The sequence below is a fragment of the Triticum urartu genome, chromosome 2A, assembly GCF_056163025.1.
Source record: "Triticum urartu cultivar PI428250 chromosome 2A, HENAU_Tu73, whole genome shotgun sequence".
NCBI classification, from domain to species: Eukaryota; Viridiplantae; Streptophyta; class Magnoliopsida; order Poales; family Poaceae; genus Triticum; species Triticum urartu.
In genome coordinates this window covers 710,936,618-710,952,280 of record NC_141874.1, presented here as the reverse complement: position 1 = coordinate 710,952,280, position 15,663 = coordinate 710,936,618, and the positions used below count along the sequence as shown (strand labels likewise).

The window sequence follows — 15,663 nt, the reverse complement described above, 5'->3', positions numbered from 1 at the left end:
AATAGAATCATTAAAGAAGCAAACATATGCAAACAATGCAAACATAACAGCAATCTTCCTAAACAGGACAGTCTGTAAAGAATGCAGCAACATCCATACTTCCCTAGCTCCAAAAATTATGAAAGAAAATTCCAACTGTAGTAAATTTATCAGAGCTTAATATTCAAAAGGTTTCAACATTTTATCACATTCTGACTTTTCTAGGGAATTATTGCAACAGCAGTAAACTTTCTGTTTTCAAACAGCAACATGTATACTTGTAACATAGGCATAGTAAAGGCTATCAATGCCACTTTTATTGAAATAAAAGATGCAAAACATTGTTCTAAATAACATCAATCAAATTCTAACAAAATAAATTGACGCTCCAAGCAAAACACATATCATGTGGTGAATAAAAATATAGCTCCAAGTAAAGTTACCGATGAACGAAGACGAAGGAGGGGATGCCTTCCGGGGCATCCCCAAGCTCAGGCTCTTGGTTGTCCTTGAATATTACCTTGGGGTGACTTGGGAATCCCCAATCTTAGGCTCTTGCCACTCCTTATTCCATAGTCCATCGAATCCTTACCCAAAACTTGAAAACTTCACAACACAAAACTTAACAGAAAACTCGTAAGCTCCGTTAGTATAAGAAAGCAAAACACCACTTTAAGGTACTGTAATAAACTCATTATTTATTTATATTGGTGCTAAACCTACTGTATTCCAACTTCTCTATGGTTTATAAACAATTTTACTAGCCATAGATTCATCAAAATAAGTAAACAACACATGAAAAACAGAATCTGTCAAAAACATAACAGTCTGTAGTAATCTGAATCAAACGTATACTTCTGGAACTCATAAAATTCTCAAATAAATTTCTGGACATGAGAAATTTATCTATTAATCATCTGCAAAAAGAATTAACTAAATAGCACTTTCCAAATAAATATGGAAGCAATTCTCGTGAGCGCTAAAGTTTCTATTTTTTACAGCATGATCAACAAGACTTTCCCCAAGTCTTCCCAAAGGTTATACTTGGCACAAACACTAATTAAAAGCATAAAACCACATCTAAACAGAGGCTAGATGAATTATTTATTACTAAACAGGAACAAAAAGCAAGGAACTAAAATAAAATTGGGTTGCCTCCCAACAAGCGCTATCGTTTAACGCCCCTAGCTAGGCATGATGATTTCAATGATGCTCACATAAAAGATAAGAATTGAAATATAAAGAGAGCATCATGAAGAATATGACTAGCACATTTAATTCTAACATACTTCCTATGCATAGGGATTTTGTGAGCAAACAACTTGTGGGAACAATAATCAACTAGCATAGGAGGGCAAAACAAGCATAACTTCAAAACTTTAAGCACATAGAGAGGAAACTTGATATTATTGCAATTCCTACAAGCATATGTTCCTCCCTCATAATAATTTTCAGTAGCATCATGAATGAATTCAACAATATAACCAGCACCTAAAGCATTCTTTTCATGATCTACAAGCATAGAAATTTTATTACTCTCCACATAAGCAAAATTCTTCTCCTTCGGGATAGTGGGAGTATCATAAGAGACTTGGATACTATAAATTGTTTCCACATTAAAAGAGTAATGTTCAAAAAAGGGGTAACCATAATCATGACAAGTTTTATAAATATAATCCTCACTACTTTTTATAGCATATGTATCATCACAATAATATGAAGGAAATATGCCCTAGAGGCAATAATAAAGTTATTATTTATTTCCTTATATCATGATAAATGTTTATTATTCATGCTAGAATTGTATTAACCGGAAACGTAATACTTGTGTGAATACATAGACAAACAAAGTGTCACTAGTATGCCTCTACTTGACTAGCTCGTTAATCGAAGATGGTTATGTTTCCTAACCATAGACATGAGTTGTCATTTGATTAACGGGATCACATCATTAGGAGAATGATGTGATTGACATGACCCATTCCATTAGCTTAGCACCCGATCATTTAGTATGTTGCTATTGCTTTCTTCATGACTTATACATGTTCCTATGACTATGAGATTATGCAACTCCCGTTTACCGGAGGAACACTTTGTGTGCTACCAAACGTCACAACATAACTGGGTGATTATAAAGGTGCTCTACAGGTGTCTCCAAAGGTACATGTTGGGTTGGCGTATTTCGAGATTAGGATTTGTCGCTCCGATTGTCGAAGAGGTATCTCTGGGCCCTCTCGATAATACACATCACTTAAGCCTTGCAAGCAATGCAACTAATAAGTTAGTTGCAAGATGATGTATTACGGAACGAGTAAAGAGACTTGCCGGTAACGAGATTGAACTAGGTATTGAGATACCGACGATCGAATCTCGGGCAAGTAACATACCGATGACAAAGGTAACAACGTATGTTGTTATGCGGTCTGACCGATAAAGATCTTCGTAGAATATGTAGGAGCCAATATGAGCATCCAGGTTCCGCTATGGGTTATTGACCGGAGACATGTCTTGGTCATGTCTACATTGTTCTCGAACCCGTAGGGTCCGCACGCTTAACGTTACGATGACAGTTTCATTATGAGTTTATATATTTTGATGTACCGAAGGTTGTTCGGAGTCCCGGATGTGATCACGGAATTGACGAGGAGTATCGAAATGGTTGAGACATAAAGATAGATATATTGGACGACTATATTTGAACACCGGAAAGGTTCCGGGTAAAATTGGGACAATACCGGATCACCGGGAGGTTATCGGAACCCCCCGGGAGGTATATGGGCCTTATTGGGCCTTAGTGGAAAGGAGGGGAAAGGAGCAAGGGAGGGGGCGCGCCCCCGCAAGCCCAATCCGAATTGGGGGGGGGGGGCGGCCCCCCCTTTCCTTCCTCCCTCCTTCCTCTTCCTTCCCTCTCCTACTCCTAATAGGAAAAAGGGCAGTCCTACTCCCGGTGGGAGTTGGAATCCCCCCCTTGGGCGCGCCACCCTCCTTGGCCGGCCCCCTCCTCCACTCCTTTATATATGGCGGCAGGGGGCACCCCAAAGACACAACAATTGATCATTGATCTCTTAGCCGTGTGCGGTGCCCCCCTCCACCATAATCCTCGATAATATTGTAGCGGTGCTTAGGTGAAGCCCTGCGGCGGTAGAACATCAAGATCGTCACCACGCCGTCGTGCTGACGGAACTCATCCCCGACACTTTGCTGGATCAGAGTCCGTGGATCGTCATCGAGCTGAACGTGTGCAAAAACTCGGAGGTGCCGTAGTTTCGGTGCTTGATCGGTCGGGCCGTGAAGACGTACGACTACATCAACCGCGTTGTTATAACGCTTCCGCTTCCGGTCTACGAGGGTACGTAGACAACCACTCTCCCCTCTCGTTGCTGTGCATCACCATGATCTTGCGTGTGCGTAGGAATTTTTTTGAAATTACTACATTCCCCTACATAATTATCATAAGTAGGAGGCATGTTATTATCATTATAAATTTGCATATCAAAACTTGGGATACTAAAAATATCATCTTCATTAAGCGTAGCATCCCCAAGCTTGGGACAAACATTAATTGCAGCAAATATATTCTCAAAAACATCATCTTCATCAAAAATAGCATCCCCAAGCTTGGGCCTTTTCATATTATAAGCATAATCACTCTCATCATTAATAGTATGGATAGCACCAATAGTATAGCAATTATCATATTCTTCCAAGCAAGTGCCAAAAAGATTTTCAAGATCGTAAGAAGTATCATTATCTTCCCAATCATAATCATCACAACAAGCAATAGGCATAACGAGATTATCATCAAGTGTATCATCTTCATTTTCATGAGGCACAGCAATAATAGGAGCAGCATTATTTGGGAGAGATATCTTTTTACCTCTCTTCCTTTTTCTTTTCTTATTCTTCACCACATCATGTGTGGGTTCAATCCTCTTTTTGGAGCTCCTTATTAATGAGATTGGTTGAATAGGAGGCTCCTCCTCGTTACCTGATTCATCATAAGAAATAATAGGAGGATATTGGGAAGTCTCTTCCCTTTCATTAGTATTTTCTTCATCCTCTATTTGTTTTCTTTTCTTTATGTAATTGGCAATATAAGGATTTTCAATGCAATTCACCGCGCAATACATATAAATTTCCTCTAGATCAAAATGAAGAATTTTATCAAGGGCAAATTTTGGAATATCCTTAGTTCTACGTTTAATTTCTTCATAACCCAAGAGCAAACCAAGTTCATTATGATGTGCAAGGGAAATCAAGTCATCACAATTTTTGGACACGATACGCTCATGAAACAATTTGCATTGGGTACTAAAATGATCATGTTCATTGCAAAGTTCACAAGTAGGGCTAAGAAAAGACAAATTTTCAGCACATTCGTCTAGCTCTTCTTGCAACAATTTGGTTTCTAAGTACTTATGCCTCTTGCAATATCTATCTTCCCTATTTGGTGTGTACTTGCAAACCCAGTCTACTCCACAAAAATTGACATGTTTATAGGAGGCATTTTCATCATAACTAGTGCAATCATCATTAGCATCATGGATATTCAAAGAATTCATACTAACAACATTGCAATCATGCTCATCATTCAAATATTTAGTGCCAAACATTTTATAGATTTCTTCTTCTAGCACTTGAGCACAATTATCCTTTCCATCATGCTCACGAAAGATATTAAAAAGGTGAAGCGTATGAGACAAACTCAATTCCATTTTTTATAGTTTTCTTTTATAAACTAAACTAGTGATAAAACAAGAAACTAAAAGATCCGATTGCAAGATCTAAAGATATACCTTCAAGCACTCACCTCCCCGGCAACGGCGCCATAAAAGAGCTTGATGTCTACTACACAACCTTCTTCTTGTAGACGTTGTTGGGTCTCCAAGTGCAGAGGTTTGTAGGACAGTAGCAAATTTCCTTCAAGTGGATGACCTAAGGTTTATCAATCCGTAGGAGGCATAGGATGAAGATGATCTCTCTCAAGCAACCCTGCAACCAAATAACAAAGAGTCTCTTGTGTCCCCAACACACCCAATACAATGGTAAATTGTATAGGTGCACTAGTTCGGCAAAGAGATGGTGATACAAGTGGTATATGGATAGTAGATAAAGGTATTTGTAATCTGAAATTATAAAAATAGCAAGGTAAATAATGGTAAAAGTGAGCATAAACAGTATTGCAATGATGGTAAACAAGGCCTAGGGTTCATACTTTCGCTAATGTAAGTTCCCTCAACAATAATAACATAATCGGATCACATAACTATCCCTCAACATGCAAGAAAGAGTCACTCCAAAGTCACTAATAGCGGAGAACGAACGAAGAGATTATGATAGGGTACGAAACCACCTCAAAGTTATTCTTTCCAATCAATCCGTTGGGCTATTCCTATAAGTGTCACAAACAGCCCTAGAGTTCGTACTAGAATAACACCTTAAGACACAAATCAATCAAAACCCTAATGTCACCTAGATACTCCAATGTCACCTCAAGTATCTGTGGGTATGATTATATGATATGCATCACACAATCTCAGATTCATCTATTCAACCAACACAAAGGACCTCAAAGAGTGCCCCAAAGTTCTACCGGAGAATCACGACGAAAACGTGTGCCAAGCCCTATGCATAGGTTCATGGGCGGAAGCCGCAAGTTGATCACCAAAACATACATCAAGTGAATCACATGATATCCCATTGTCACCACAGATATCCACGGCAAGACATACATCAACTGTTCTCGAAGCTTTAAAGACTCAATCCAATAAGATTACTTCAAAAGGGGAAAACTTAATTCATTACAAGAGAGAAGAGGGGGAGGAGAAACATAAGATCCAACTATAATAGCAAAGCTCGCGATACATCAAGATCGTGCCAAATCAAGAACACGAGAGAGAGAGAGAGATCAAACACATAGCTGCTGGTACACACCCTCAGCCCCGAGGGAGAACTACTCCCTCCTCGTCATGGAGAGCGCCGGGATGATGAAGATGGCCACCGGTGAAGGATTGCCCCCTCTGGCAGGGTGCCGAAACGGGTCTAGATTGGTTTTCGGTGGCTACGGAGGCTTTTGGCGGTGGAACTCCCGATCTAATCTCTGTTCTGGAAGTTTTAGGATACGTGGGTATATATGGGTGAAAGGAGTACGTCGGTGGACCGAAGGGGTGGCCACGAGGCAGGGGAGCGTGCCCCAGGGGGTGGGCGCGCCCCCTACCCTCGTGAGCTCCTCCTTCATCTTCTGACGTAGGGTCCAAGTCTATCCGGTAGGTTTCCTTCCAAAAATAACTTCTCCAGTTGATTTCATTCCGTTTCAACTCCGTTTGATATTCCTTTTCTTCGAAACACCGAAATAGGCATAAAACAGCAAATCTGGGCTGGGCCTCCGGTTAATAGGTTAGTCCCAAAAATAATATAAAAGTGGAAAATAAAGCCCAATATTGCCCAAAACAGTAGATAATATAGCATGGAGCAATCAAAAATTATAGATACGTTGGAGACGTATCATCCCCCTCTCCGTTTTCTCGGTTGCACACCATAGTCGCCGTTTCGCCGATGACCAAACCCCGCCGCCACCTGCGCTCGCCGCCGCCGACACTACGGTGACCATTTGGTCCCGGGCGCGTGTCCACCGAGCTCGCTGCACCGTGTAGAGCATTTCCAGTGCTTCGCCCCGCCCGTTTGCACAGCGCAGCCGCGCTCCCGCGCACACCCGAACGCCGGCCGCCGCGGCCGAGCTCCTCGCCGTCGTCCCCGGCTGCCCCAGCCCCTGCAACCACCACCGTTGGACGCGCCGGATCGCGGCCGTTCCAACGAGACCAGGCCCGCTTGCTCCCGTCGCCGGAGTTGGCCGGACGGGCAACGCCGCCGCGTCCTGGTTACGTCGGCGATTAGCCGCCAGTGATAGCCACTGTTAGGGGTTAATCACCCCGCTAACTAAGCCCCTAGCCACTGACAGCCGGGCCCCGCCGATTTATTTAAACCCCTAACAGAATTAGTTAGACTTGATCTAATCCCGGTGGACCCACGTGTCAGTGTTGACTGTGTTGACGTGGCCGTTGACCGGGCCCACCTGTCCGTGACCTAACAAGCCCAGGGTCACTGACCACTGGGTCCCGATGGTCAGGTTTGACCTGGACCGTGCCCCGTTGACCTGCTGACGTAATGACGTTGTCAGGCTGACGCAGTAATCCTTTTCTGGAATTTAAATAAATCTTAAATGATTTATTTATTTCAGAAAATATCCAAAACTTTGAAAAATCATAGAAAATAATCTATAACTCCAATGGAAATAAGTTATATATGAAAAATGATCAGAAAAATATGAAGAATCTGTTTATGCCATGTTCATGCATGTTTGAGCAAGTTAACATCACTGTTTAGGACAAACTATGTAAGTGGCATTTGATTATTCACATATGAAGTTTGAATTTGAACCTTGGGTTCAAACCAACTTCATATAATCTGGACTCTAGTTGCATTAGCTCAAACACAAGCATATTGCCATGTCATGATCATGCATCATATTGTTGCATTGCATTGATTGTGTCCTTTTCTGTTTGCCGGTAACCATCCCCTCTTATTAGACGATGTTTCCGACGACGTGATCGATGACACTGATGAAGAGCTATATTATCTTCAGGAGTGCCAGGCAAGCAAAACCCCCTTGTTCATTCTGATACAATCCCACTCTCTCGCTCCTGCTCTCTTTTACTGCATTAGGACAACAACGATTCAACTGTTACATGCTGCGGTAGTTGAACCCCTTTCCTCTGCATGACCTGTCATTGCCATAGTAAATAGATGAAACCCACTAGCACCCCCGACCCTCGCGTCGTCTCTTTGAGGCGAGTCGAGGGTTCCCAACCCTAGCGCCGCCACCCCCCTTCCCCACTCCTCCTTCCACTCCGCCGCCACCTGAGGTGCGCCCCGGCTCGCACGCGCGTCATCTATGATGGTGGCGGCGGGGATCTGGCTGCTCCGCATCTCGTGGAGGGCCTAGGGCGCCGGGGCGGCGGCCCCGGATGGTGAGCCTGGCGTGGATCCCTCGGCAGGTGGCGTCGGTGGGCGCTGGATGGATGTCCTCTTGGCTGCGCGGGTAGCAAGGGGGCAGCGGGCGTGGGTCGCGACGCGGTGGTCTCCGCGCGGACCTCATTGGCGTCTTGTGGAGAAGGCCCGCCTCATCTTGCCCGATCTGCTCGATCCCCTTCTGATTCCGGTGGCCGGCGTCCCTCTTGGTGTTGTCCTTCGGCACGGGTTGTTGGGAGCTCGAGGCTGTGAGTGGGAACTGGGGTAACCCCTTGGCCAGCGCGGCGGCCACAGCGAAGTCGACGCCTTTGGCGCCGATCCCCTCCTTGGAGGCTTCGGTGAGGTTCCCCTCCTCCTCTTCCTGCCCCTTGCTTAGTGGTGAAGACCTTGGTCCCCTATTTGGGCGGCGACGGCGTTGCGATGTCGTATTCCTTCTTGGAGGCGTCGTTCGGGGATAGCAGTGGTGGCGGCTGGCGGCTTGTGCTGGCCTTGTTCACTTGCGCCTGCTCTAACGGCTTTCGTCCTGCGCTGTGGCTGAGCCGGTGGCGGTGATGGCATTTCGACGGAGTTCGGCCCAAGTTTGCTGGTCTGCGCTTGCTCCTCTCCTAGCAGCCATGGTGTCCAAGTCCAAGTGGGATCTGGTGATTCGCTTCACTGTCGACGGTGCGGCGTCCTGCGAGCCAGGACGAGAGGGTTGTGGCCCTCTGTGGCGGCGAAGACACTTGTTTCTTGCCCATGGAGGTCTCTTGAGTTTGGACAAGGGCACGATGCATCCTCGGTGGTGCCTTAATTCAAGACCATTGCTTCCCTCAGGTGTTGGTCCTAGTGTAGGGTGATGGCATTAGCACTGCTTGTTCCTCGCAGCTGCTGTTGCCTTTGAGCTGTTCTGTCCAGCGCTCTGTATCAGCTGTTTTTCTTTCCTTTTCTCCTGTTTTAGTTGTTTCCTCTTGTGATCCTCTATGATTTATCCTCCTGGCCGGTTGATGGCTTTGTTAATTCAAAGCCGGGCTTTTGAGCATTTTCTCTAAAAAAACACTAGCATGAGTAGGAGTTGTTTGAGCCCTGATGTGCCTACTCATTCATGTTTGTTTGTCATGCCTGCTACTGCGTAGAGTTGAGTCAGGTCTGATTCATCGGGGTGAATTGGAATGGTGATGAACATGTCCTACTGTGTGAGCTAAGTGTGTGAACACGATTTGGTAAAGGTAGTGGTGAGAGGCCATGTAGGAGTACATGGTGGGTTGTCTCAGTGAAATCGTTCTCAGGAAATGAGTTCTGTGTTTGTGATCCATGAATAGCTACTACCACTCATTGGGATCCTTAATTGACCCTCTTGACTTTTTAACTGCCCTAGTCCTCTGTCCAGGAGTTGCAACTAGTTTCTGGTGTTTATAGGATATGTGTTGGCGGCCGTGCGTAGCGCTGACCCTAGGGGTGGGCTATGATGCGGTAGATACACCGTGGCACAATGTACCGGGCGCCCTTTTGGTGTCTCGGGAACCCTGCACACATTGTTTGGGGTTGTGAGCGAAACTCAGGCTGGATCTCCTCGTGGATGGAACCCGAATAGGCGATAAACCTGGACTAGAGACTTGTGTGGTTAGTCAGGTCGTGCCCGACTCCCTCGCCAGGCTTCCGCTTTAAGGTTGCCGAGATACACGACGTGTACATGGTGGTAAGTGGTGAGAGAGTGTGTGAAGAAGTACACCCCTGCAGGGTTATAAATGATCTATTCGAATAGCCGTGTCCGTGGTAAAGGACTTCTGGGTTGCCTACAACAGTTCATAGACAAGTGAAAGTGGATACTCTAAGACTCGCAAGATAAGCGTGAGTGCTATGGATGGCCTTCTCGTAGAGAGACGGGAGTGGATCCATAGTGGTGTATTGATATGGTGAATATGTGGACTCGTGTGCACCACCTCAAAAGAGTTACTTGCAATCGTAGTTTAAGATAGCCACGAGTCAAAGTTGGCTTGCTGCAGTTAAACTCCACCCCCCCTTGGTGATACCGATGCATATGTAGTTAGTTCTGATGTAAGTCTTGCTGGGTACATTTGTACTCACGTTTGCTTAAATTATGTTTTGAAGAGAGACGTCAGTCTCGCTAGTAGTTCCGTGTGGACTTCGACGTTTAGCTTGATACCTCAGCTACGATCTTGTGCCCTCGGCAAGATCTGGTAGATAGTCAGGCTTCTTAGCCTTTTTCATTTGTAGATGTCTGTACTCACACATGTTAAGCCTCCGCGTGTGCTTTGACTTATATGCTCTGAATGTTGGGTCATGAGACCCATGTTTGTAATATCTCGCTCCTCAGAGCCTATTGAATAAATACTTTGAGTCGTAGAGTTTTGTTGTGATGCCATGTTGTATTTACACATATCAAGCATATTGTGTGTATGATTGAAATGCTTGGTATGTGTGGGATCCGACAACCTAGTTGTTTATCCTTGGTAGCCTCTCTTATGGGGAAATGTAGTCTTGTGCTTCCATGAGCCATAGTAGTCCGCTACAGTCCGGTTCACCGGAGTCCTGCTAGCCCAACACTACTGCTCCGGAACACTTGACTGGCCGGCATGTGATTCACTTCGTTCCTGTGTCTGTTCCTTCGGGGAAATGTCACGCGGTGACATCCGGAGTCCTGCCTAGCCTGCTACAGCCCGGTTCACCGGAGTCCTGTTAGCCCAGTGCTACAGCCCGGATTCGCACGCTGCTGACCGACATGCTCGATGTTGATTCATGTATGCCTGTCCCCATAAGTTAGTGCCACTTTGGGTTCACGACTAGTCATGTCGGCCCGGGTTCTCTGTCATATGGATGCTAGCGACACTATCATATATGTGAGCCAAAAGGCGCAAACGGTCCCGGGCCATGGTAAGGCGACACCCATGGGAATACCGTGCGTGAGGCCGCAAAGTGATATGAGGTGTTACCGGCTAGATCGATGTGACTTGGAATCGGGGTCCTGACATTGTTGTCGGGCATGAAACCACCACAAAGCTATTCCTTAGAATAACACCTTAAGATGCAAATCAACCAAAGCCCTAATGTCACCTAGATATTCCAATGTCACCGCAAATATCCGTGGGTTTGTTCATACGGTAAGCATCACACTATTTCAGATTCATTTATTTGATTCCCAAGGAGTGCCCCAAAATATATATCGAGAGTCGAGATGAGAACGTGTGCCAACTCCTATGCATAGGTCCTAAAGTCACGGAACCCGCAAGTTGATCACAATAATATACATCAAGTAACTCAATTATATATCCCAATGTCACTATAGATATCCTCATGCAAAACACATATTAAGTTCTCTCAAATCCTTAAAGAATCAATCCGATAAAAAAACTTCAAAGGGAAAACTCAATTCATCAAGAAGATAGAGAGGGTAAAAACTCCATATGATTCATCTATGTCAACAAAGCCTGCGTTACATCAAGATACAACACATAGCTACTGGGACATACCCTCATCCCCGAGGGAGGACTACTCCCTCCTCATCATGGTGGCCGCCGGGATGATGAAGATGGCCACCGGTGATGATCCCCCCCCCCCTCCGACGGAGTGCCGGAGAAGGGCTCTAGATTGGATCTCGTGGTTCTGGAACTGGCGGCGGCTGGAACAAAATTTCGTCGACCCCCCTAGGGTTTTTGGAATATTTGGGCATTTATAGAGCAAAGAGGCGGTGCGGGAGGCCACCGAGGTGGGCACATTTTTTGGGACTAACCTATTGATATAGTGCCCAGTGCCAGTTGCTATTTTTTGCTTGTTTTTACATCGCGGAAAATCAATATCAAGCAGAGTCCAAATGCAGCAAAACTTTTTGGAGATTTTTTTTGGACCAGAAGACATCTAGTGGGCAAGAGAAGCACCTGGGGGTGCCCCGGGGGGCACAACCCACCTGGGCAAAAAAGTCTTCACCATTTCACTTATAGTTTGGACTACAATATTCTTTAACACTAGTGTGCACAAGTATATACCTTCCAAATATTTATAACCTAAGTACTAAACAACATTTCTAGATGGAACATACTGGAATGCATTGTTCATGTCAAAGTTAACCAATTTTCTGAAATCATTTCTTATTATTTATGCATTAAATCAATTTGAGGATATTGAACAGATATAGTTCAAAAACGAAACATTTACATTCACTTGTTAGTTTTTCTATAAAATTTAAATGTGGTACAAATATATTAAAATTGGCATGGCGTCATAAAACCACCTTTAAAATATATTAAAATTGGCATGGCACCATATCACTAAACTTGGATTGTATACATCTTTGTAATTTCACACAATTTACAAAAAATTGGAATCTTGAATTACAATTATTTGTTAAGAACAAATTAAATCTTACTATTAACCTGCATGGAAATGCCATCAATAGATACTTGGGAAATTATGAATATTTCCATATATTATTCGTATATTTGGTGGTTCGTATGAATTTGGTATAAAGAATTGCAATACTAACTTGGCCACTTCAATATATATTTTTATGAAAAAAGAAATATGCAAAGAACAAAACTGGAGAGTAGTAGTTTGGGCTGGCCTCAGTTGTCTTATTGGGCCATGACCCTGTCGTCGAAAATAGAAGGGAAAAAAGGGAAGAAGAAGGGAAAGTAAACATGGGTTTGGCCCATTTGGTGGTAAAGGGAAATGAAAGAAAAAGGAAAAGGAGAGAGAAGAGATGTGTTTTGGCCCATTAGATTTTCCTTCCTTTATGTTCCATCTTGTTATGTATTTTTCTATTTCTGAAATAACAAGATAAGGTACCTTGTATAGGACCTTACAAAAATATTTGTTTGCGGTATTCCAAATGTTTTGTACATGGAACATACTATTGTAGTGTTCATATCAAAGGTAGCATTTTTTTAAATCATTTGCGATTATTTAGGTCTTAAATGAGTGTCGAGTTAATTACTAGATATTATTCAAATTTGAACTACATGTACCTCTCTCTATAGAAAAAGGTACATGTACCTCAGATAGGATCTGTAAATTCGAAATAATTTCATATTTTAAGTAATTATGCATCTTCCTTATATGTGATGTTTTTGGTGGTAACCCTCCTTTGGTCATGAAAAAGCACCACCCTATTGGGCATGGTAAACTTTCTTTTGATCGAGATGAAAAGTTTAGTGCCACCGCGGGATTTAGGCCAAAATTATCATAGTAAATTTGTCATAGAACAATAGATTATTGTAGTCATGCTGTGTTGTGGTTGTGGGTAACCTTAGGCCTTCCACTATGTGATTGGTGCCCGGTACATTAAAATATTACAGATTGGGCATCGATGCTCTGAGAAATTTCTATGGCACCGGTCACACTATGTGCCTTTGCCGCCCATAAAAAAGTGGGACCACATGTATACATAAAAAATGGAGCAAGCCAGCTTTCCCTCAATCCTTCGTACGAATTCTCTAGTCCTCCTCTCTCTCATCCCGTTGATCCTTCACAGTTTAACATATTTTATTGCAATGCTAGAAGTGGGCATCGGTGCACCAACTTGCTCCGGTTCCCTGAAAAAATAGTATGGCACCGGCTGGGCAATGGAGGGCATCGGTGCCAAATGAACCAAAAGTATATTTGGCACCACTTTTGGCCTACATAGTGAAGGGCCTTACCTGATTCTTAAGTGGGCCTGGCTCGTTGGTTCGTGCATGCAACCAATCATGCCTTATGTGATCCACTCAAAAAAGATCGATCATGATTACTTAATCGGGTAAGCATTGAACAAAATTTGGAGTGGGAAAAAAATCTGCAGAGCAACAAGAATGAAAAATCTTGAGAAAACAAAAATATCTGTGTCAAAAATAAATAAATAAACGAAGTCCCAATGGAATCAATGGGTCGTGTATGCGACGTGGTAGATAGATCGGCCGGCCAACCATTGCCGCTTGGTGCGTGCCACGACCACGATCAGACTGCAGCTGGATATGCATGGGTCGATCAGTACTGCGGCAGGCTGCACTCGGGGCCGGGCTTCTTGTTGTCCCGGTAGTCGACGCAGTAGTCGTAGATCTTGTGAGACTTCTGCACCTCCTGCATCTTGGCCCGCTGCTGGTCGGTGAGGCCAGCACAGTTCTGCTGCCGCCCGCCGTGGCTGAACGCCCCGGCGCAGCCGTAGACGCAGGAGTCGGCTCCGTCGCAGGGGCAGACGTCGAGGACCATGTCGCGGTAGCCGGCGACGAAGGGTGCCTTGGACCAGTCGGCCTTGACGCGGCCGCCCTGCGTGGCCCAGTCCTCCGCCGACCAGATGCTGGAGTAGCCGAACATGGGACGCTTGATCGGGTACGCAATGCCCTTGTCCCGGTAGTTGCGGAACACCCGGATGGGGACGTCGTCGACGTACCAGACGATCATGCAGGGCGTCCAGGAGATGGTGTAGGCATGGAAGTCGGCGGTGGGGTCGAACCAGGGCACGAACTGCATCTCCTTCTTGCCCACGCCGTCGGCGAACACGTTGGTGTGCAGCGTGTAGGGCTGCCCGGTCTCGTTCCCCAGGAACTCGAAGTCGATCTCGTCATGGTCGGCCCCCACGGACGATGTCTGGTAATTTACAATCAATGAAATGGTGCACATACGGTCAGTATCGCAGTACAAGCTCATTGGTAATAACTAATAAGTATACTATAGGAATAGTATAGGAATAGGATACGTACGTAGTATGTGGTGACGGTGCCGGCGGAGTTCCCCGGGACGAGCTTGATGAGGGTGGAGACGCTGCCGTAGATGAACTGCTTCTTCGTCTGCAGCAAGCAGCCGGAGGAGTTGCTCTTTAGGGACATGGTCAGGCCGTGGCCGTCATCGGAGAAGGCCGCGTTCTCGGGGTTCCACTTGATGTCACAGTTGTCACGGAAACTGGCACTCGCGAGGCCGATGACCGTCGCCGCCATCGCCACCAGGAGGAGGGCCCTCCTTGAGCTCTCCATCTTCTCCTACTTCGTAGTTGGCACTAGCTTAGCTTTTGGTGGTGTAGGAAGTGTATGTCAAGAAGACTTGATGAAAATGCAGAGGTGCACAAGGGCTTTATATAATCCTCTCTGCGTTGCGGATCTGTGCTCATTATTTTCAGTCAAATGCAAAAGTGTCTGCTGCGCACGTAGTGTAGTATGTAAGCTGGGTTAGTTTGCGCCATGCATGTCTTATTATTCTCTCTTCAGGTTGCAGCTACCTAGTGCTTGTTGTCGGTTTGTTCAATTATCATATGGATTGCTTGCATTGAGAGCGTCTAGATTTGACGACATAGTTAGTGCTCAGCACAACGGTGTTTCGTACTTCCGCTTGGTTGCATGCCAAACTGCACACCTGTCGATGAAATGAGATGAGGGAGTGCGCCAACTGTGAGCCAAGAAGGGAAAGACACTAGTAGTACATAAATGGGCATTAGAGGCGTTCCACGTAGGGAAGCGGTTTTCACCCAAAACATTTCAGCCACCTCTAATAGCCTAACCGAGGCAGTTAATCATCCTCGTGAAACTCATGCATGTGGTTAAAGTAGCAAAACCGTCTCTAATAACTAGTTGAGGCTGTCCTTAAATCTAGTCAAGAGGCGGTTTTCCGGCAAAGAAGATATCGGGCGGTAATTGGTCCGAAAAGACAACATGAAAAGTTAAGATGAGTAGACTACTCGAGCGAAAAGACGAAATG

At 44.9% G+C, this 15,663-nt stretch overlaps 1 protein-coding gene across 1 annotated transcript; it reads right to left on the bottom strand.

Moving 5' to 3' along the window:
• Nucleotides 1-13,738: 13,738 nt before the first annotated feature.
• LOC125548960 (putative xyloglucan endotransglucosylase/hydrolase protein 12) lies at nt 13,739-14,997 on the bottom strand. The gene is made up of 2 exons (XM_048712470.2): nt 14,676-14,997; nt 13,739-14,562 (listed from the first exon to the last, which is right to left on the bottom strand). Exons 1-2 carry the CDS (start codon nt 14,943-14,945, stop codon nt 13,963-13,965), a joined length of 870 nt encoding a protein of 289 aa, XP_048568427.2. The 5' UTR covers nt 14,946-14,997; the 3' UTR covers nt 13,739-13,962.
• Nucleotides 14,998-15,663: the final 666 nt, after the last annotated feature.

Excerpts from the sequence above, each read along its gene's own strand:
- LOC125548960 (XM_048712470.2), bottom strand. The coding sequence starts at position 14,945 with ATGGAGAGCTCAAGGAGGGCCCTCCTCCTGGTGGCGATGGCGGCGACG. Across the intron at positions 14,563-14,675 it reads GCACCGTCACCACATACTAC|ACATCGTCCGTGGGGGCCGA; the intron begins GTACGTATCCTA and ends GTAAATTACCAG.